Here is a 23036-nt window from a genome sequence, read left to right as displayed (position 1 = left end):
TGGAAGCCTATTTTATTGCTAAGAATGACAATTGCATAAGCATGCCTTCTGTAAATTTGCTCTCAAAAAAGCTGCATTTCTTAAATGGCTTTGTTTCACTGACACGGTGCTCAGTTTTACCACAGTATCATGTTTTTCCAGCTCATGCGGTAGATTTATATACATATCTGTGCATGCTTGTGACGCGATTCATTCAGGATGGGGTGTGTGTCTCTGACAGGGATAAAGTGGAAGCTTAAAGTGGAAGCTCCTAATTTTTTATAAGCTGATCTTTACAGGCTTAAAATTCTTTTTGATTGCCTCTAATGCTTTTTCGTTAAAGGCTTGCCTAGGAAGGGCTACAAAAGCGCCTTTCTTATTGGACTGCATTAGACAAAGTACATTGTCTTTGAAAAAAGACACCACACGTTGCTACATTCAGACCTGTCGACCAGTTCCGGCCTTGGGGGCAACTCTCTGTAGGCTGTCTACATCATCTATCAGGCAACGCTCGTGCTGTTCTTGGAGCGCTTTTCTTGCGACTTGCCGATTCTATGCCAGAAGCTCTTGTGCTGGAACCTGGGGCTCAAGTTTGTATTTCGGTCCCTTGTTGAGAAGGTTGACTATATCATTTGGAATATTGGTTTCACCAATAACCATCAGTCTCTCTGTCCGCCTTTTATATGCTATCTTGCCTACTGAGGAGTGTGAACGCTGCAACCACCAAGACAGCAAAAAAACAACAAAAGAAACACCATAACAACAAACGGTGAATATCACACCGATCAACAAATGTGGAAATGGCATCATGAAAGCAAAAAGACTCAAAATATAGCAAATAACTTTTATGCTATTTATCAGCACATGTGAGAGTGATAATGTGGACACGTGTAGAGGTTCCTGAATATATGTACGTTGCTTGCTTACCAAAAATAAACAGTTGGCAGTCTGCACTCGTGGCGTGGCGTGTGTTTCTTTTGTGTGTACTCGTTTCTTTTTCCACGCAGTTAAAAGAAATGTCTAAAGATGAACTAGCTGGGCCTAGCATTGCTGCGCTGTGGCTACGGCTGCCAGCGGATTCTTGTGAGAGAGGGCTGGCTCGAGGCGGCTAGATAATCAAAATGGCGGCGGTGCTGGTTTTAACTAATGCCGCTTCAGACCTGCGGTCATGCAAAAAGTCCGGAAAATCCGACGGTGAAGGTTTTTTGTGCCTGAAATCTTAGCAGTTCTCGTACATTGACTCTATGGCGTACATGGCGGTGCCATGAAGGTGTCCGAATCATTGGTCGTCCTGAAAATCGGTCGCTGACTGTACAGGACACCCGTCTCTAACAAGACACAATCAGTGATGCGCGCCTGCAGACGGCTGTGCACAAATTTCAGCTACGGGATTTTTAAGATTTTTTTTTCTCCTAGCGTGCGGCGCTGAGGGGTCTCTTCTAAGCTTTTCCTCTATGACAGGGTCGGAAGAATTCTGGTCGGAAGCCCTACAGCGTGATTTGGCGCGCTGCTGAGAGCATTGTCAGCACGCAGTAGGTTCAAATTAACCATCGCAAATGCCTGTGCATTCTAATTATCGGGCACTTTCACCCACTGGAATACACAAATCTTTGATGGGACCACAGCATCAGTTTCAATAAACTGAAAGTTCCAATTAGGCATGTTTGAATTAACGAGATTCAACTGTATAATGTGTAAATACATTTTCTTTACTTTTTGTGCCACTATATATTCACAAGCTTTCTTATTGAATGCAAAAGGTAGTGTATACTCCGTTGTTGCTGTCAGATACTAATGTAAGCGGTCTCATAAAACCTTCCCAAGCAATTCCAGTTGACAGGCGTTTATTCTTTAGACAAACATGAACACTAGGCAACAAAATCCCAATAAAGAAAGGCGTCAGGCAGGGAGATACGATCTCTCCAATGTTATTCACAGCGTGTTTACAGGAGGTATTCAGAGACCTGGATTGGAAAGAATTGGGGATAGAAGTTACTGCAGAATACCTTAGTAACTTGCAATTCACTGATGATATTGCCTTGCTTAGTAACTCAGGGGACCAATTGCAATGCATGCTCACTGACCTGGAGAGGCAAAGCAGAAGAGTGGGTCTAAATATTAATCTGCAGAAAACTAAAATAATGTTTAACAGTCTTGGAAAAGAAAAGCAATTTACAATAGGTAGCGAGGCACTGGAAGTGGTAAGGGAATACATCTACTTAGGGCAGGTAGTGACAGCGGATCCGGATCATGAGACGGAAATAATCAGAAGAATAAGAATGGACTGGGGTGCGTTTGGCAGGCATTCCGAGATCATGAACAGCAGGTTGCCATTATCCCACAAGAGAAAAGTGTATAATAGCTGTGTGTTACCAGTACTTGCCTATGGGGCAGCAACCTGGAGGCTTATGAAAAGGGTTCTACTTAAATTGAGGACGACGCAACGAGCTATGGAAAGAAGGATGGGTGTAACGTTAAAGGATAAGAGCAGATTGGGTGAGGGAACAAACGCGAGTTAATGACATCTTACTTTAAATCAAGAATAAGAAATGGGCATGGGCAGGACATGTAATGAAGAGGGAAGATAACCGATGGTCATTAGAGACTACGGACTGGATTCCAAGGGAAGGGAAGCGTAGTAGGGGGCGGCAGAAAGTTAGGTGGGCGGATGAGATTAAGAAGTTTGCAGGGACGACATGGCCACAATTAGTACATGACCGGGGTTGTTGGAGAAGTATAGGAGAGACCTTTGCCCTGCAGTGGGCATAACCGGGCTGATGATGATGATGGTGGTGAACACTAGGCATGTGTGAATATAAATTCTCTTTATTTGCAGTGAGGTTGAAGCAAATGGCAGCAGAGAGCATCGAATAATTACAAAGTCAGTAGTTCGAGTAGTAATGGGATTTGCATAAAACCTTGACATAGGAATCAGATGTTGACAAATCTAAGTTGATTCTATACTTGCAAAAAAAGGAAAACAGTTCATCTTCAACAGTTCTTTCCAGAATTTAATGGTTTAGATATTTACATGCAAAAATGCAAGTTCAACATTTCTTATAACTTGAGCAGCACTGAAGGTGCGATCGTGAAATGCTGAAGCATTTTGCGCTCACCTGTTGCATGGTGTTGCACCATATAGTCGAACTCACTTATAACAATATTCAAGTGCCATGAAAATTCCATTGTTATAACCGTTACAACTGGGTTGCATTAAAAGATCAAAATGTAGGATCGCAGAACTGCTGTGATAAAACAATTACGGCAGCGAGGGCAGTGCCCCTCCCCAACACCTTCCTCCATCCGGCTGCCAATTGTGTTGACTCGTTTAATCGTTTAACTCTGCTTGCTGCATTCTCTGATTGTGTGTAACAAGCTGCAGCTGTCGAAATTCAAGAATGACAGTACTATAACTGCAAAGCGGGGTCAGAGGTGGCTTCACTTCACTTTATTACCTTAAAGGTCCCCGAGGTTGGGGGTGTTACATAAGGGGTGGGTTACATGTATAAATCATATAATAAACAAAGAAAACTATTATGAACATAAATTATTTGCTGTTAAATACAGTAGTTATACATAACTGCGGGTCGGCTTAGTTGGAACAGGTTCATCTTAAAACTTTTTGTGCGCAAACAAACAGGGACAAAGAATAGAAGAAACACAAGGACGAGCGCTTTCTAACAACTGGTTTTATTTTTGAAGAACCACCTGCTTAAATACCCACAGATCTGCGCGATCTAGTCAACAAAGCACGCCTATAGAGCATATAATACACACAGATCTGCGCTGTCAAGGCATTTAACGCATTTTATCGTAAGTGGTTGTTTCATGCACCTTGCTGTTTGTATGTTGACCGGGTGGCTTTGATCCACGTCTTTTTATCAAGTCTTATATGTACTATAGACGCGCATTAATGCATTTTATCGTAAGTGGTTGTTTCATGCACCTTGCTGTTTTTATGTTGACCGGGTAGCTTTGATCCACGTCTTTTTATCAAGTGTTATATGTCCTATAGACGCGCTCTCTTGACTTGACAGCACAGATCTGGGTGTATTATATGCACTATAGACGTGCTTTGTTGACTAGATTGCGCAGATCTGTGGGTATTTAAGCAGGTGGTTCTTCAAAAATAAAACCAGTTGTTAGCGCTCATCCTTGTGTTTCTTCTATTCTTTGTCCCTGTTTGTTTGCGCACAAAAAGTTTTAAGTAGTTATACAATTCAGAAATCTATATGTACAGGTGATTGCGACGATGTCGTGTGAAAGGCCGTTCCAGTCCGGGGCTGAGCGCGGATGGAATGAAGATGCGAAAGTAGCAGTGCGCGTACGAGGCCGTGCAACTTGAAGGGGATGACCAATGCAGGGGGAAATGCATGTCTGTGGATTGATGTAGGGCGGATCACGAAGTGAGCTGTAATAAAGTTTATGAAACAAGCACATACTAGTAATACGACGTCTACACGCTAGAGATGTTAAACCTGCCTCTGCTTTTAATGATGATATACTAATGTTATATGAATAGCACGAATATATGAATCTTGTGGCTCGACTTTGTACTGATTCTGGGAAATTGTTAGATAATTTTGGTTCGGGCTCCAAATAGCAGAGGCGTATTCTATTTTAGGACGGACAAGTGATTTGTAGGCAAGTAATTTTAGGTTTTGTGGGGCATGTCGTAGATGACGTTTTAAGAATCCAAGGGTTCTGTTGCGGATGATACGATTTTTGTGACATGTGCGTTCCATGTTAGATCATTGGACAATGTTATGCTGAGGTATTTATAAGTGTGAGTTAATTCTACCGCGATGTGCGAGATTTTGTATGAGAAGAGGAGAGGATTACGTTTTTGGTTAAAAGACACATGATTACATTTTTTGTTGTTTAGTTTCACGAGCCATTGGTTACGCCAGTCCTGTACGCTGTTTAAGTCATTCTGGAGGGCAAGCTGATCAGAGGTGTTATTGATTGTGCGATAGATGACACAGTCGTCGGCAAAAATACGGATGTTACAAGAGACATGCGTTGGTAGGTCATTAATGTATATTAAAAATAATAGCGAGCCAAGGACTGATCCTTGCGGGACACCTGATGTTACAGCAAGAGGACTAGAGGCTTGATTATTAATGTAAACATACTGGGTGCGGGTAGCAAGGAATTCACTTATTCACTGTAAAATGTTAGGATGAAGGTTTAACATGAAAGTATTAGTAGCAAGCGTTTGCAGGGTACTTTGTCAAACGCTTTCGCGAAGTCCAGGAATATTGCATCAGTTTGAAAGTTACAGTCAAGGTTCATATGCAAGTCATGGATGAAAATAGCCAATTGTGTATCACAGGATAGGTTTTTACGGAAGCCATGTTGAGCAGGATGAAAAAAAATTAATAGATTCAAGAAAGTTCATTATGTGGGAATAAATGACATGTTCCATGATTTTGCACGGCATGCTTGTTAAAGAGATGGGGCGGTAGTTAAGGGGCGATTCTTTGTTACCTGATTTGAAAACCGGAACAACCTTCCCCACCTTCCAATCACTGGGAATGCTACCTGTGGAAAGTGATTGTGCAAAAAGTTTTGATAGATACGGTGCGGAAGCATGGCCAGTATTTTTTAGGAACTTGGGGGTGATTTCATCAGCACCCGCTGAAGATGACATCTTGATATTTTCTATAATACATATAATGCCGTGCGCAAAAAACATGATTGAAGGCATAGGCAAACTTACCTTGGTAGTTGCGGTAGAAAGTGGCATATCAGTTTCGTGTGTGAAGACGGATGAGAAAGCGGTGTTAAAAAAATTTGCACAGTCACGGTCACTGGTCATCTCGCCAAGTGGGTTAGCTAGTGTGATGATCGGAGCCTGTTGAGGATTTAGTACTTTCCAGAACTTCCTCGGTTTATATGTTAGGAACTTGGGGGAGTCAGTTTGGAAAAATCACGTTTGGCATTACGGATAGATTGCAGGTACGTTGATTCGGCTGTGTAATATTTCTTCCAGGCGCATGCGCTTGAGTTGCATTTTGCTGCACGGAAAAGACTTTTTTTTGTTCTCGGGTGTCTTCAAGAGCTTTGAAAACCATGGTTTGTAGTGAATGGCACGAAATGTGATGGTGGGAATAAACTTCGCGGTGAGTTCCGCAATTTTAGTTTTGAAAGTAAGCCAATTATCCTCCAGGGATCGATCCTCAAAACCCGTCTCAAAGTTTGGAAATGACGCAGTCAGGTGATTAGTAATTTCTTCGTAATTCCCTCTGTCATAGAGGCGAATTGTTTTGTGGAAAGTTTGACGCGATTCAGGGGTGATGGTGAAAGTAGCGCGTAAAACTTTGTGGTCACCGATTTCGCGGAGGCAAGTAAGCGATGATAAACTTTCTAGGTGATTAGTTAGAATAAGGTCCAAGATGTTGGAGGATTCATGTGTGACTTGTGTGGGTTCAGTTGCTAACTGGGTGAAATTGAAATTCAAACAAACGTCAACAAAGTTAGTTATTTCGGTGTTGCCTGTTGGTGTTAGGTTCAGCCAGTCAATGGAGGGGTAATTAAAATCACCAAAAAGAATAATGACATACGAGCAACTACTGACATACGAGCTTCGCCGAGGCATTGCTTTGGTGCCCTCAAAAGGGGTCTTTCAAAAAATGCAAGAAGGTTGACACAGCAGCCTCTCAGCTTGAGGAATCAAGAAGAAATGCTGGGGTGAGATCGCCACAAGCATCTCGCCACGTACACCTTACAAGCTAGCCCGATAAAACCGTGTGCCCGTCAGCTTCCTTTGCTTTATGTGAAGCTTGCCGACATCCTTCTCGAAGTCATCCAGGTGCTCCAAGCAGTGCAGCAGCATATCCCTCGTGAAAACAATGCCCCTGGGGGACTGAACCATCTGCAGGACCACCTGTGAGGACCACATTGAGGCAGCCTACGCTACCACATCGTTGATGCATCGTCGCCACCACTCTGGCTGTCGCTATCCAATGCAAGCACGTTCGTGATGATTGCCTCATTGGTTAGAAGCACTTCGTTTCCAAATGTATAACAGTGCGCTTTCTTTTCGCCGGCAACGTCGTGCATTGCCGACAATCAGTGGGCGAATCAGCCATCTCTCGTTTTGCCGTCAAGCCCAACGAGGCTGAGAAACCACATCGCCAGGAACGACTTCGACGCAATCAACAAAGACGACCATAAGCGGCTTAATCCCTTAGTAGAACTGCACAGCATGAGGGGCCAGTGAGCAATCTGGGAACGGTGCCCAGCGCTGTCAGCGAAGTTGGCGCAGTCTATTTGTGTTTCGGAGGGTGGCACGACATAGAGCCATGGGCACAGCCATTTTGTGTTCGGAGGGGTGGAAGGGCAACGGGACAGAGACTCGCAAGGCTGGCAATGCGAATAAGGCTGGAGAATGGCGTGCGGTGGTGTGAAGCAGCTTGAATTTCTCTTTCATTTTTATTTTCAAGGATTTCGCATTCCGTCACCTTTCGGCATGGACACCCAGTATCCAGACTTCATCGTTATAAACGATAATGCGGCATGGGGGCATTGTAGTAAGCAGGTTATTTCACCATAGAAAACATACAGAAGTTGACGGTGCAGCAGCTTTTCATTGTTAAAACTGGTATGGGTATAAGTGCGTTCTACTGTACTGTGAAGGGCACACTTGAATGCACAACGCTGGCAGTTTATGCTGTATTGTGCAAATTCAGCTTGATGCTTTCTGTCTACACGTGAGCTCAACCCATTCCGTACTACAAGCACACTGCTATTCAGTCTAGCCCGTGCGCGTGATCTGGGGCCTGATCATCAATGAACTTGGCTGTTAGGCCTAATCAGTACTGTGTCACCGGCTTCCCAAGTCGTATGGCTGTCGGAAAGCCGTACAGTTGTTGCTTTCAAATAACTGAGAAGGTGCCCAAATTAGTAGACGACTGTCAATAATTTCATCGATACCTTGTCTTAGCTATAAGCTATGCAATGCGACTCGCTCACTGAAACCGAAGCTGTCGATTACGCATTTTTTAAATTTACGATATTTTTTATGCATACATCATGCACTGAAAGTAAAATGAAATGAGATTAAAATACATTACCGCTAAAATTGGGATGCAGTTTATAGGCAAATTTTGACTTGAGATGTGGCTTCATGACAGAACAGTTTTTTGCCTTAAGGGGTGGCTTCACGGCAGCACAGTCTGCACTGCCGTGAGAGCCCCTTTAGGGGAAAGTTCTTTGTCACCAGCGTCGACGAAGAGGTGGGATCGCTGGTCAATGTGGGCGATTTCTGAATCTGCAAATGGAGACCGTTTTTTACAAAGATTTCGGTGGTGTACTTAAGAGTGGGCGAATAAGGAATATCACTGAATCGAATCAAACAGTCAATGTTTGAATAATTTGATTCTCAAATTTAATATCTACTAGTCGAACCCATTTACAAAAACCTTGATAGTTCTGCGGAAAGTGGTTGTTATACAGTGGAATTTCAATAAACGGAACTGCCGCTTAAATGGAACACCATCCCCATGGTTGATTGGTTTTGTATTCATGCAATGGTCTCTGCAATGTCTCTCTAAATGGCACTTCTGATGAACAGGACCAATTTCCCTGGTCCCTTGAGTTCTATTTAAAGAGTCCACTGTGTCAGTAGTTTGTTATATGTAGACTCGTCCTTAAACGGTCAAAAAGTAACTGCACTGAAGCTGGTGTCAGCAGTTAAAACTCAGCATAACTTTGGTCTGAAAAAAAGGTTTTCAATAATTGTTGTTTCTGGTGTGTTCCCTATCCTAGTTGCAAATTCTAGTTGCGTCTGTCTAAAGAACAAAACATGGTGGTGTATAGCTCTTTCAAAACAGCACCCAGTTACGATTACCTGTCATTTCAAAACTGGAAGCACAGCCACCATTTTTATTCGAGAGCTTGATATGTCTTACTACCAGCAGGACATGACTGTATTCTGCCCACGAGGGCGTTCTAAGTAAAATTTGGAAGCTGCTGCGACCTGCCGCCATTCTGCAAAGGTCTCGGCCGATGAGCTCCCTCATGCTCGATGCCACCAAGTGTTTGACTTCATAGTGAGTGCAAAAGGAGCACCAGGGGCACTGCAGAGGGGCCACCCCAGCTGATGCAGTGGCAGAATTTCTCAGTGTGAGCGTTCGCGTCGCAGAATGACATCGTGTCGGCTGGGGCCACCTCTGTCGGCACAAAGTTCGTCTTGGTCGACTGGACCAATCGAAATGATAATGCAACACAGGCAGAAGATGGCAACAAAAGTAGCGAGTATTTAGTAGTAAAAGGCAAAGATCGGGTCAATTTGCCATCACGAGACACGCAGATCATATTTAATGTGTAGCTACAAACTTCACGTTGCTTTAACAGCTGTCAATCTAACCCGCACGCACAACTTTCGGACTGATCACATGATAAGCCATGCGTATGAACATACTAGCAGCAAGCATTTTGCAATGGCTTGTGTTCCCTACCCCATTGGCCAGCGGTGAGTTTTCATCATGGCCACAATTCATAGGCCATTAGCCTTAATCAGTGCTGCTTCATTGGGATTTGGTGACTAATGTTATGGTTTGGTGCCAATTTGATGCAGATCTATTTGCAGCACCTGCGCAACACTCAGAAAGCCAACAAACTGCCTCGCAAATGAAAGCAAGTGCACAGAGTGTCAACAAAGTTGTTCCGAGCTACCATTTTTGCGACACTCGGAATGGCGGTCCCTCGTCAGCGACACCAGTTTTTTTTTTTTTGTTCTTTATATTTTATTATTTTTTTTCTGTAGCTTGTGGGGATGCGCAACTCTCACGCGTCCCCTGATATGTTGTTTTCCCCGCATGTGTCACGTCTCCTGTAATCCGGCTTCTCTGCGTAGCTTAGTGCCAGCGGCGGTTGGTTGGATTGCAGTGAATAACAAGGGGTGGTGCGAGCGTGGCGCTGCTATCAGTGCCTAACGGCCGGGTTGGTCGGGCACGACAGGGAGTCTCTTCCTCTTGGGCTCCGGGTCGGCAAGCGCCGCAGACATTCCGCGCACACGCCGATCCATGCTTCTATGAGACCGTCTCGCGAGGCCTAGGAGTGGGGCACCGGAATGGACAAACACGATAGTTCGAACACGCCACTGTTCGTATGGCTGTATGCACAAACGACCAGGCATTGGTGTCCCGCATGGGCAAACATATTTGCTTGCTGTCCGGTCACAGCGAGTTGGACTTGCACAATTTGTTGCATGCCCATCGGCATGTTTTGTGAATAGCAACTCTGCTAGCAGGCATTAGTCTATGAAAGGTGCAATAAATGCCCTTGCGATTGTTTGCAGTACTGTGTTGTCGTTCCTTTGTCCTATGAGCACGGGCGAGACCCCACAAGCTTCGAGCAAGTCGTCACAAGACTAGCTTTGGATTTCCACCAGAAGCACGAAAGTGTCACGACGTGGCTTCATCATGCCTTGGCGAGGATGGCGGAGGAGCGGGACAGGAGCAGGAAAAGCGCATCTTTTGAGCTTCCTGTGACTGCAGATTTTAGAATGATTGACAGGTGGCAAATCATGCCGTACCTGACAATGAAGCGGAGCAGACGGCACCTACTGTTTACTGTCGGCGCTAGCAATATGGGTTACGCAATGCGCAATCCTTTCGTCTGTCATGCAGGTTGGCATAACAATAGCCCACCTACTGCAAAAGTTAGAACTTCCCTTCTGCATTTTGTAAGAAAACTGGAAAGCAAAACCGCATGGAAGCTCTTACTTGACGATTTTCGTTTCTCCTGCGGCAGGAGCGCGGGTTTTGTGTGAAAACATGAGGTCCGGTGGCAGCGACACATGCACAGCTGGCCCGTAAACCACCCCAGAAAAATGCTTTTCATCTTGGTCATCATCTTCAAATGAGAATCATTCAGATACCGATGCTGATCTTGTGTCTGGAAGTGAAGAAGACAGAGATGGCCTGAATTGAGCAGTTCCTTTGGCGATAGTGACGTTTATGAAGCGAACACTGCAAGTGCACGTCAGTGGGTGCAGCTTGACGTCGACAATCCTGGCGCGAAGCATCGTCGGTTTCCTTTTTTTGGCCGTTTCAGGCAAGACTTTCAATTTGATATGGCCAGATGCCAGTCTGGACTACATACAGCAATTTCTCGCCTGTTTTCTTTACATGATATTTTTTATTAGCAGCAGACAGCTGGTTTCCAATGTAATGTTCAGAAATAAACTGCATTGTGTTGATTTGACTTAGTATGTAGTCCAAATATTTATTGAGTAGTTGCTTTTTTAGTGCAATATGATTCAAAATCGGCAAAAAAAAGGCACTCTTGGTTAGGAAATTTTCAAAAAAAATAAAACACTTAAGGGGTTAAATAAATTATGGCGCTGCATATGCTAAAACCACAATTAAATTATGAGGCACACTGCAGTGATGGACTTCGGATTAACTTTGACACCATGATGTCCTTTAACGTGTCCCTAAATCTAAGTGCATGAGCGTATTTATTTTGCCCGTCCAAATGCGACTGCCATGGTCGGAATCAAATCTGCGACCTCGAGCAAAGACACAGCCATAGATCTACCTTAGCGGGCACTGAAGTGTTGACTTGACGTGTGACCGCTCCCATAGTGTTGCCTAGACCCTGCGGTGTGCTTTAATTAATGCGATTCTGGTTCTGCACACCCTGCTAAGTTGTCCGCTAGACACATTTGCATGGTGTTCATTTTTCAAAAAAAAGCAGAAACGTGCTGTACTTTACCTTGAACTTAAAATTATCCCATTTCCCCACAACCACTGTTGTGTCTAGTAGTAGCATTTCCTTGCCTTCTCACTTCACCTTTTCCCTAACCCCCCCACCTTTGTATCAGAACTGTGAGCAAATAGTGGCAAGGCTGTTATTCACTCGTTTCACGACTGCGTAAGTTCTACCCAGTCTGTCCCTCCTCTCCGTTATTCTATCTCACCTCCCTCTGGACGTGCAGATTAGTAGAAGGGTAAGCGCTGTAATTTTTGCAAAGTTTCTGCGGGGTGCCACTGGTAATTACGGCTGTGAAGAGGGTAAGTGGCGACGCCCAGGGAGCTCCAGGGGGCATTGCGCACATTCAACGCGGTGCAAAGGTCAAACGAGTTTCTCACGTCTCTTTTCTCTGCCACAGTCTTTACAGGTATATACATGCTACGTACCATGCCTGACATAATGTGCAAGACATCAGCAGCAGTGGCAAAGTTGAAGGAAGAGGCAAAGAAAACTTCGATTTAGAACACTAGGTTCTATTCAACAGAAATTCTATTGATCAAAAGACAATATTTTTCATACCTTCCTATAGTATAGCCGAGCTGTAATCAGTGCTGGCACATTAATTTGGTGTTCTCTCTCATTAATGTTCTCGCTACATTCTTGTTATGCAATGCCAGAAGACTCCCAAGCATGTGCTGCGTCATGTTTCCTTGCCCAAAATTAAATTTAAAAAATTAAATTTGATGCAATTTTTTTTGTTTACCCTATTTACTCAAACCTAGGCCGGCGCCGATTCTAAGCCAATCCCCGGTGTCCGAAGCCAGAAAAAATTTAGAAAACCTACCTCGAATGTAGGTTGAACAGAAAAGTGAGGACAGCGTTCACAAAATGAAAACAGCATTTATTTAATATGATAATGCCGAGCTCACTGTACGTTATCATCGTTACTGGCTTCATCGCTATAGCCCAGACCACACGCACGCTTGCGGACGCACGCCCACCCATGCGCAGACAGTGCAGCACGGCTCGCACGGACCGAAACGCTGCGCAATCTCTGCGAACAGCTCCTCTCTGTTATTGCGCACTTATCTTCCTTGTCATCTCGTTGCGGCATACGCAAAAGGCGCCTCCCGTTGCCCCCCTCCAACGAGGAATGTTTTTCTCATTGAAGCTGAAGTCCCATCTGTCTTGAACGTTTGACGATGCCTCTGCGGCTAGCACAACTTTTCGTTTGAAACCGGCATTGAGTGTTTGGTGCCATTGCGAAACACCCTGCTATGGACCATGCCACATACTGATAGGATACATGTGAAAATAGCGACATCGCTCGTGTATTTCAATTGGCTATTGGTGCTGCTAATAGCGGTTGTGATACTGACTTTTCTAGATAGCGCTAGCTATGCACCATATTATCTTCAATTACAAACCGGCGTGTTTATTAAAATCCTAGAATCTGATCCGACCGTAGAGTTTGGTATATGATTATCTGAAAAAAAAAAGACTATCGTGCTAGATTCAAATAAATACGGCATATTTCATATTGAATGCTTGGCTTTATTTTCTTGATTCAATTCGATGTTCGATTCAAAACTTATTGTTCAGTATTTGCACAAGTATTGTATGCTTTTATTTCTTGGGTAATATGCACTGATTTCTTTCTTGCTTTTTTTTTTCTTTCCAGAGTGTTGTAATAAAGGGGTGGCTTATACTTAGAAACTTGTTCATTTCGAAGCACTGGGATTGGCCAGTATTTGGTTAGGAGAACCCCCTACGCTGCGCTCGTGGCCGGAGAATAATGGAGCTGTGGTGCAGGGGGACAACAGTTGCAATAAGCAGCAATCTGCAAAGTTCTGCACAGATCATGCAGATCACAGGTTATGCCGAATGCAGTTCTGTTGCTGTTGTGCTAAGCGAGGCTAAAAAAGGGCTGCTGCCTCTTTCCAGCTGAGCAAAAGATGTTCATCTGCTACACAGAGAGCAAAAGACAGCTTGCAGTGGGGCACCTGGATATTTGTTTTCTGATTAATATTATTTCCAATATATAGAGTCAACCCTCTATATAACGAACCTCGACATAACACAATTCGCGATGTAACAAACTACTTTTATTACCAGATTCTAGATGCATTGAAAATTGTGTTTTTTTTTTTCGATTTAACCAAGCAATTTCGCAACACATTTTCGATTAAACGAAGCTTTCGGCCATTTCGAGCATGTGCGAACGAGACCAACTAAGCCAACCAAAACACATGCTAGCGAGAGCTGACACGAGCAGACGATAGTGCAAAACAAGCGGTCTGGCCGAGCCAGACGCAAGTACAAACAGAGCGGTCGGGAGGGTCCGCATGATACCAGTTTTTCGCACATACGTCACTGTGGGAGCCACTCATTGGTCTCCTCCACTCACAGGTGGCTTGTCGCCGCGGCAAGCCATGAAAAATTGACCCAGGGCCAATCCCTCCAGCGGCACATGTTTTGCCACTAGTGTGGCTGGGGCATTAAGGTGCGACGCAGAAATCGTGACCTTGCCACTTGAGAGAGGGTAAAATTGCCGCCCCAGTTCTTTTCTTCTCGCACGGTGCGTTGAGGGGTCTCTCCTAAGCATTTCCTCTGTGGCAAGGTCAGAGCAGTGCTGGTCAGAGGCGCCACCACGTGATTTCGGGCGCGGCTGAGAGCATTATCGGAATGTGGTGTGTTCGAATTAACTGTCGCAAATGCTTGTGCGTTCCAATTACCACGCGTTTTTGCCCATTGGAATATGCATAACTTTGACAGGACCACAGCATCAGTTCCAATAAACCGTAAGTTCAAATTAAGAGAGTTCGAATTGTGGGGACTGCATTGTCCATTTTGTTGCGGTGCCACAGAGCAGCACGTTATGGGCGTAGGAGCCGCATCGCGGTGAGGTCACTTTCGAACTTCATGCGTACGGGCCATTGCTTTCCCTCTCTCTCGTTCCTCCGAAGACGCCGAACAGCAGCGGGACCATAAAACAGTTGCTGCTGTCTGCCTCCAAACGGCGGTCCAGGGGCTCACCCGATTGGTCTGTTTGGGTAAGAACCCTGGGTTCCCTCTTTCCCGGTGGCTCAAGCCAACAGAGGAGCAGGAATGCAGGGAGAGGCTCTGGGACAGCAAAATGGTGCACACTGAATTCCCATTTTACCGGTCACCCCTTTGGTTGGCCGGTCTTGCTGAAGCTCCTCGACCTGAGGTGGGTGGGCGCACCTCGACCCGAGGTGAGGTGGGCGCACCTATTCGCTGCTCCTGTTCTGAAAGCTACGCCTGAGAGACGCGGCTCATTTGACGTGCGCGTTCGTACTGCATCGAGTCACCCTCAGAGGCTACTCCGAGCTGAAGGAACGTTGCCCTGGCAGCACGGTCGTTGGGAGCCATCCTGCCATATAGCAACGTGATACAGCTTTTTCGCATACTGAGTGTCACCCTTGATGTGCAGGAGTTTCGGCTCATGGGCCCCGCGCCGATACGGGTGCAACAGTTATAGTACCGCATTTGCTCACATAACGATCACATTTTTTTTGTCAAAAAAATTTACGCAAATTCAGGGGCACGATCATTCCGTGGGTTAAATTTTCCGCAAAAAGAAAAAAAAAATTTCACCCCGCATTTGCTGTGGGTTGACAACAAGTCAACAAACAGGCAGCTGCAGCTGTATGTAGTGCGAGACACCAAAACAAAAATGGCGGCCAGCAGAGCAAGCCGAATCTGATTTTTCTTCTCGCGAGTACATTACGTGCACTGAAATAGTTTCTTCCGTATCAGTAATGAATAAGATCGGTAATATCGGCACGTTTGCAGCAATAACGTAGCCATGTCCACTTTTAGGGGACAGAAACAGAGATGGGCGTGCTTAGCTGCCAGTGATTTAGAAACACATGCCGCGCATGCTGCGAAAACTGTGGCATTTGGCTTCACTAATATCCTAACGCGGCACATTTCCGCTAAGGGTTGGCGAATATCTTAGCTGTGTTACAAACGTCGCCGTATGAATAGGGTACACTTCTAACGTATCAGTGTAAACATGGTGACTATCGTTTCCACTCTTGATTTGTTGCGTGCCCACGAGTGCAGACGAGAAGAATTGAAAGGCGCCTTTTTTGTTGTTGAGCACAACCATTATAAAGCTTACAAATAATAAAGTCAAGGCGAGTTTGGGTGTAGCTTTTTTTTTTTTTTCATGGAAGTGCGGAATGTGATGAAAGGAATGAAATGGGGCATCTGTTAGGCGCGTGCAGACCACTTGGTATGTCTCCAAGAGTCGTTAGCGCAGCATTCGACAGATGGTAAGTGCGATCATCATTAACTAGACTTGGCACATGACATATCGCTGTGGCAAGTTAGGGGTGCAATCATTATGCGGGAAACAAAAAAGAAAATCAAATTTTGATAACAAAATTTAGGGGTGCGATCATTACACGAGTGCAATCATTATGCAAGTAAATACGGTAAATGCCAAGGTAGTCGTCTAATAAACGCCTTCCTTGAACTCTGGGCCTTCTCCTTGTGGTGCTCTGCTTCGCTCCCAAAGGAGACTGAACGAGCATCCGCTTAGAGCATACGCTACACGCGCGGCTGAGCTGATCGTCCCCTGAGGGGCTCGGATCCCCAGACCCGCGCAGAGCTCTAGGTGACTCCCGGTGGAGCACCACTAAAGCTGGAGACGACACAATTACCAAGGTTCAACTGTACAAACTTTTCCTCCTTTGCACCTTGTGAAGTCCTGGAGAGCTTATGGAATATTGTGAGCATAGCTAAATGGGACATTCTTGGAGCACTGACCCCCCACCCACCTCCTAGTTTGCATTTTTTATTTTTTCGTGGCACCTTCACAAGAGGCACACACTTTGGGTGTGAATAAATTGAAATAATCAAGCCAAAAAAGCGAGTAAGTACCAACCTGCATTGTAGCTAAAGCAACCGTGACCAAAAAAAATAAATAAAATAAAAGCTCAACTGTGGTACGCAATGTGCTTGGTTGCAATGTCCATGTCTTGCCCATTTTAACACTCATCGAGACCGCGGTTGTCGAGGTGCAAAGAGCTCGCACATCTGGTCTTTGCACCTTGCGAGGTCGAGCTTGCGAGGTGCAAAGAGCAGACGATTCCCCTATGGAGTGTGCACCAGACCAATGGCGAACAGCGCTGGACTCTAAAAACGTAAAAGTTATGGAATACCAACATGCCCAATGTTATGCTTTTAGAAGAACAGAAACAGTAACAGAAAATGTGATCTTCAAAAAAAAAATAGATTTTTTTTTTTTTTCAACAGCCACGTCCTCCTTAACAAGGGCTTACTGTATTTTATTACTTATTTGTTATTTCTATATCTTAGAGACACGTTGTGCACATATTGCCACTGATGTTCAGCATTATCTGCTGTTTTATCCCAGTATTCATCTTCTGTGCACATTTCATTTCCTTCTGTTGAACTTTGTTAGACAGTCGAACTTCATTATAACGAAGTTGCACTGGCCACAAAAAACACCTTCATTACATCCTATATTTGCTAAAGCATGCACACAGATACTGATGGAATAAATTCACTATCAGGCCTCTGTTTAACAAATTCGAACCCTCAAACAGGCCAGCAAAGGAAACCCTGCAAATTTTGATAACCTGGTGGCATTCCTGCCATGCCGATACGAGGAACGGAAATACCGATAAATTTTATGCATGTGATCTGCAATGCTGCGAGGAACCAACCATGAGATCGGTGCGTAGGATTAGCACGCTGGCTTGCACACTGCCGTCCAACATGGATCTGCCACGAGTACGAGCCTATTGCTGGTGAGCTCCCCCCGTGGTGGCTTGTCATCAGCAGCTCTGCCGGCTGCACTGCTTAGGCCACTAGGCCTAACCAGTGCCGCTTCGCCTGCAACCATACCTGCTATTTCATGCCTAGTCGACGGCATTACACGTACTATTTATGCCCGAAACCTTGCGCAGCCTCTGGAATTTCAGTTATTGCGATTATACATGGGTCTCAGGGGCACGTGGCAGTGCCACAGGGCAGTCCGAATAATTCCGCAGGTGCAAACAATCAGACGTCTAAAATTTCACTTTTTTGCTAGCAGAATATATTTTGAGGCCCATGCAAACAAACATTTGTTTCGCAATAATCGATACTATGTTAGATCCCACATTTTTCAAGGGCTAATTGGGAGGGACAAGAACAACACAATAACAGTCTCAATATTTCTGAATGCCAAAAAAAGCAGAACGGAACAGAAATCACAGTAATGCCAACACGAACGGGCCAGCTGGTGTGCCAAATGTCTTCGAGGCCAGTAATGCCAACAGGTTGTCATTTCTGTGCAGAAGCCTGGCAACGGGTCAACCTACACTGTACTAGTTCATAGCATCAATGTGAAACAGCCAAGTGGAAGAGGTGCACATATAATACTTACGCAGCCGAATGATCTTGTCCCGTGCATCAAGCACTCGAAAGCGTTCTCCCACGCTGTGCGCAGACTGCCTGAGTAGCGACGACAGGGAGTCCTCTGCAATTGAGAAGAAGCCCAACTCAAGCACCAGTAAACACGCGCCGACTATGGCGCCAGGTGGCAGTGCAGTGCTATGTTTGCCTCTGCCGCAATATTATGGTTTCGCTTTGTTTTCCAAGGGCACAGCGTTGTGATAGGCAATGTCTGGTGTTCTCAGGGCATATGCGCCATGATTTGTTTTGCTTTTATGTTTTTGTGTCGGCAGTTAGAAAAAGGGCTTTTCATCAGAAATGAACTTTAATGTTACTGGTCATCCTGCCATCTCCCTTGCACATTTGAGGCAACCATGCATAAGTATGAACTCGTCTAAATTTAAATTCTTGTAAACTTACTTCTCTTCTGGGGATGTTAGTAAACTACCGTTGACAATTTGCAAGCATCTCCCAGCTACAGTGCTGCTTGGCCTGGATTGCCTGGCCCCTACTCTGCTCCTCCTTGCAACCCTATGTGCCTATGTTCATGCCTGTGGCCAGTTCCTGCATATGGTGTCCTTAGCTCATGAATCTCGCATTCCCATAAATCTAGACTGATGTGCACAAAACCAAGTGTTGCCAGTGGGGCATGACATCACATGGGCTGTTTAGAGTGGCTGCAATAAAGTCATCCTACGTCATCCACGGCCACATTTCATCCACATCAGCTGCCCGGCTATTCCTGCAGGTCAGCTTGAGCAGAATGAATACGACAATGCTTGTATGCAGTTCCCGTAAAGTGGCAGGTGACAAATAGACATTTTGGCATGCCTGCTTGACCTTTACCATACACACACAGCAGGCAAGAAGCCAAGAAAATCATAGGGATAATCAACTGTGGTTCAATTAGTGTGGGGAGCTGACCACAACCTTTGCACTACGCGAAGTGGTTGCAGGTTCGGTCCCCACCAGCAATAAGTTATCTTTCTGTCCCCTTTCATTTTTGCTTTTCTTCATTATTTTCCTAATTGAAATTTCAACTGCAGCTGATTACCGCTATGCCTCCTAGGCTTCATTGACTGCTGGCTTTATATGGTCGTGATCAAAAAAAAATCTTGCCCCTCTGTCTTTCTTGTCCTTGTTGCTCGACCATTAGGTACTCAGTCACCTTTGCTCTAGGTATACTGTGAACCATGTGAAAGTCAAAGAGAGCATAGGAGAAATTAGGTAGCAACCTTTTCAATTACGTGTTATGTGCACTGGACAGATTCAAGAGATCTTTAATGTGCAGCTATAATGAAATATGAAAGCTGTGGTGACCATGACAATCGTGCCATTTTTCTCTTCCTTGCACAGTGCTGCCGTCAGCAAAAGAGGCCGCATCGCCACCTTCAAGACAGGATGAGGAAATATATACCGTATTTGCTCGCATAACGATCACACTTTTTTGTCAATAGAATTGACGCAAATTCAGGAGTGCGATCATTACATGGGTTAAATTTCCCGCAAAAAGAAAAAAAAAGTCATCCCGCGTTTGCTGCAGGATGACAACAGGTCAACAAATAGGTGGCTGCCGCTGTGTGTAGTGCGAGACACCAAAACAAAAATGGCGGCGCGACTTTTTTTCTTATTGTGACTACATTATGTGCATTGAAACAGTTTCTTCCATATCAGTAATGAATAATATTGTTAATATCGGCAAGCTTGCAGCAATAACGTAGCCATGTCCACTTTCAGGGGACAGAAACAGATGCTTTGAGGGGACCGAAGGCAGGGCCTGCCCTGGCTGCAAGGCCTCAAAAGAGCGCATAACTGTGTTGTTCTGTGCTAACATGGATGGAAGCAACAAGCGCCGTCTGTTTGCCATTGGAAAATCAGCGAGGCCATGTTTCTTTAACCCTTTGACGGTCAATGAGGTAAATATACGGCGCCGTGAACAAATCCGAAAATGGTCGATGCCGTATATTTACGGTGCTGTCTATACGTTTAAAAAGCGCGCCAATTTCCTAACTTTTTCTTTTCTGTCATGTGCTGCCATTATGTGGGGATACCGGGAATTCTTTTCACGCCCCTCCCTCTCTTGGTTTTCGTTGCATGGTTTCTTTTAGCGATAGTTTGCTCTCACGCGTCTATATACAGTCAAACCCACTTATAACAATACCGCTTTTAACAATATATCGGATATAGCAATGGACAGCCGCGGCACCGTCACCTCTGCAATGTGTTCTATGGTAAAATAAACCGCTTATAACAATGCTATCATACTAGATTGTCGGTTATAACAATTAAATGTAGTCATTTGGAGCCAACCCTCACCGAAAAAAAACGCGCAAACGCAGCGACAACGCTGGCCAAACTACTCCGCCAAAAGCGCGCGCGTGTATGCGGAGCCGCCCGCACAGGGGCGGCGAGAAGCTCCCGTGACGATGCATGCGAGGAGAATGGGGTGAGCAGGAGAAGCAGGAGAAAAGACAGACGCTTTCCTATGGGCAGAGTAGGAGAGGGAAGGAAGGCATTTCTTTTGTTGCTTTTGTATCGGCGCACGGGGAGCAGTCCATTCTGAGGGTGTGCCGCTTGTTGAAAACGCGTCACGGCAGTTGAGTGTGGGCCAGGCCCCGCACACTCTCAAGTTCAACAAATGGCCACAGAGGGCTGAATTTTTTACTTTACACAAACCATTGACATAAACAATCGAGGTGCCTAAGGATGTTTTTTTACCTAAGGCAAATAGGCAGTTGATTTTTTTTTAAATTCGATTGTTGAAGCTGCTTTTTTAGTCATAGCGTCAAGGTTCTAGTACTTGATTAACCACCGACAGCCGACAGCCTATTGGTATCGATGTGTTTCCTGGCCGTTGGGGTTCGAATACTACGGCGGTAAAACATTTTCGAAAGCATGCTGGTTTCGTCTGCGAGTCATTACATAGACTTTCTATAAAGAGGTCTACTCTTGACAAAAAATAGTGCCTCATTTTGTTTAGGCGTTGATTATCAATGAATGCGGCGGAGGTTGAGGGAGTACGCTTGAAGGTAAGTTTTTATGCCGTTGATCTCCATAACACTGTAAGTACGCAAACCGATGTCACAGAACACCCGTTGCATCATTGTGTGTTCTCCGTCATCGCGTGTTTGCTGTAAGCCTACTAATTCTTCATTTCTTCTTCAAGTGTTGTATCCTCCTTTTGTCCTTGTTCTCTTGTGCTTCACTTACAGTATGTTGTTCCGTCAGCTGTAATGCGCGTTTGAAAAACCAATACGTTTGATAAGACGCAGTGGTTATCATAATTTCACTACACATGTATTAAGCTGGCACATATGGTTCAGATACAGATACCTGTATGTGGACTTGCACGACGTTGATGCAGAGATTAGGATAATTATGACACCCGTAAGGAAGAGGCAGCTGACGGCCGTAAGCTGTTGCGTTCTTTCCGCCAAACTACAGGGCCTGGTAGTGCTGTAAAGATGCTGTATAAAAGTGACACGCGGTGACAGGGAAATTATTATACTTAGCAGCCAACCATACGTTTTGTAGCTTAGGTCTTCTTTCTTGTGCGTTTGTGCTACCCTTATTAATGAGCCATTTCTTGACTATGTTCTTGACTATGTAACCGCGTTTGTGTGGATGCGTAGACGTGTGCTTTTTGTTGTACCTGTAAAATGCAAATAAAATGTTTTCAGGCTTACTCAATCTTTGGTGTCGTGTGCGTTTATTCCAGTCGAGGCCATCGTGCCACCTGGAAACCGCATTCTGTCAGTAGCCCTACACGAAATGCAACAGCTGGAGCGCGGTGGCACAACTCGGGGTAACGGCGGCGTAATAAACGAAAAACTGCTCAGGATGCCTTTAAAAGTCAGTTCAGAGTGTGCCTTAACTCGATATGACTCAGCGCTACATGTATTCTGCTGCGCCTCGATAGTGCTCCCGCCAGTTTGGTTGCTGCGTGGCAAACGTAGCGCCTACATATATATGCAGGCGCTACGTTTGCCACACAGCAACTAAACTGGCGGGAGCACGATCGAGGCGCAGCAGCCAGAAACCCAGTAAAACCACAGAACACTGGTAAAGTGGCCATACTGCGCAAAACCCCGTTTCCGTTTCCTGTTGTACAGCGCCACCTGTGGTCACATACTTTAGTTCACGACGCCACCGCCACGCTTATTTCCGTAGCACTGTGGAAGGTACAGTTTCCCTTCTCTACTTTGTATAGGTGTTCTGTGTGTGGGCTGCCCCATCATTCCCATTCTCCTTGGTTCCTGCTTCACCAGTTGCACGTGTTCCGAAGGCAGCGTACAGTGTCAAAGCACGTGCGTTGCCAGTGAGGTTTTCGTCATCTGCCATCACCGGCCTTGGTCCTACTGGTTCTGCAAGCCCATCGGATCCCCGCCAGAGTTCAACGATGGAGGATTCTCCTTCAGGAAGCGCGGCCAGCGTGGCTTAACTGGATCAACTGCCGCAGAAGAGAAAGCAAGCGGCAATATCTTTGGAAACGAAGCGAAACATTTTGAGAGAGCACAGAGGTGGTGAAAAAGTGTGCAACTTAGTACGCAAGTACGGCCTGTCACAGCCGACAATTTCAACCATTATCCGCAATGCGCTCAAGATGACTGAAAACGAATGCCATGCTAGTGCTGGCCATACTATGGAGGACGGCCAGAAAAGGATTCGGCATGGTGCCTACAAAGACGTGGAGGAGGCACTGTATCAGTGGTTCCTTAGCGCACGTGCTATGAACTTGCCAATTAGTGGCCTGATTTCGGCAGAGAAGGCGAAGCACTTTGCGTATCTCCTTCAAAATACCGATTTCCAGCCTGGTGGTGGCTGGATTCAGCAGTTCAAGGAGAGGCACGGAATCGTCTACAAGGCAGTCATGGGCGAGGCAGGGTCGCTCGATGTCGACGCTAGACTGAAGTGGTTAG

General features: G+C 45.3%; 1 protein-coding gene across 2 annotated transcripts in view; it reads right to left on the bottom strand.

The window, feature by feature from the left end:
• LOC142584628 (germinal-center associated nuclear protein-like) overlaps positions 1-23036 on the bottom strand; it is a 559187-nt gene that overhangs the window by 499938 nt on the left and 36213 nt on the right. For both annotated transcript variants that reach the window (XM_075694780.1, XM_075694781.1), the window contains exon 6: positions 18110-18202. In XM_075694780.1, the coding sequence (XP_075550895.1) occupies positions 18110-18202 (93 nt within the window). The remainder of the gene's footprint in view (positions 1-18109; positions 18203-23036) is intronic.

This window comes from Dermacentor variabilis, chromosome 6 (genome assembly GCF_050947875.1).
Source record: "Dermacentor variabilis isolate Ectoservices chromosome 6, ASM5094787v1, whole genome shotgun sequence".
NCBI classification, from domain to species: Eukaryota; Metazoa; Arthropoda; class Arachnida; order Ixodida; family Ixodidae; genus Dermacentor; species Dermacentor variabilis.
The sequence above is the reverse complement of the archived record's forward strand: the minus strand, read 5'-3'. Positions and strand labels throughout refer to the sequence as shown.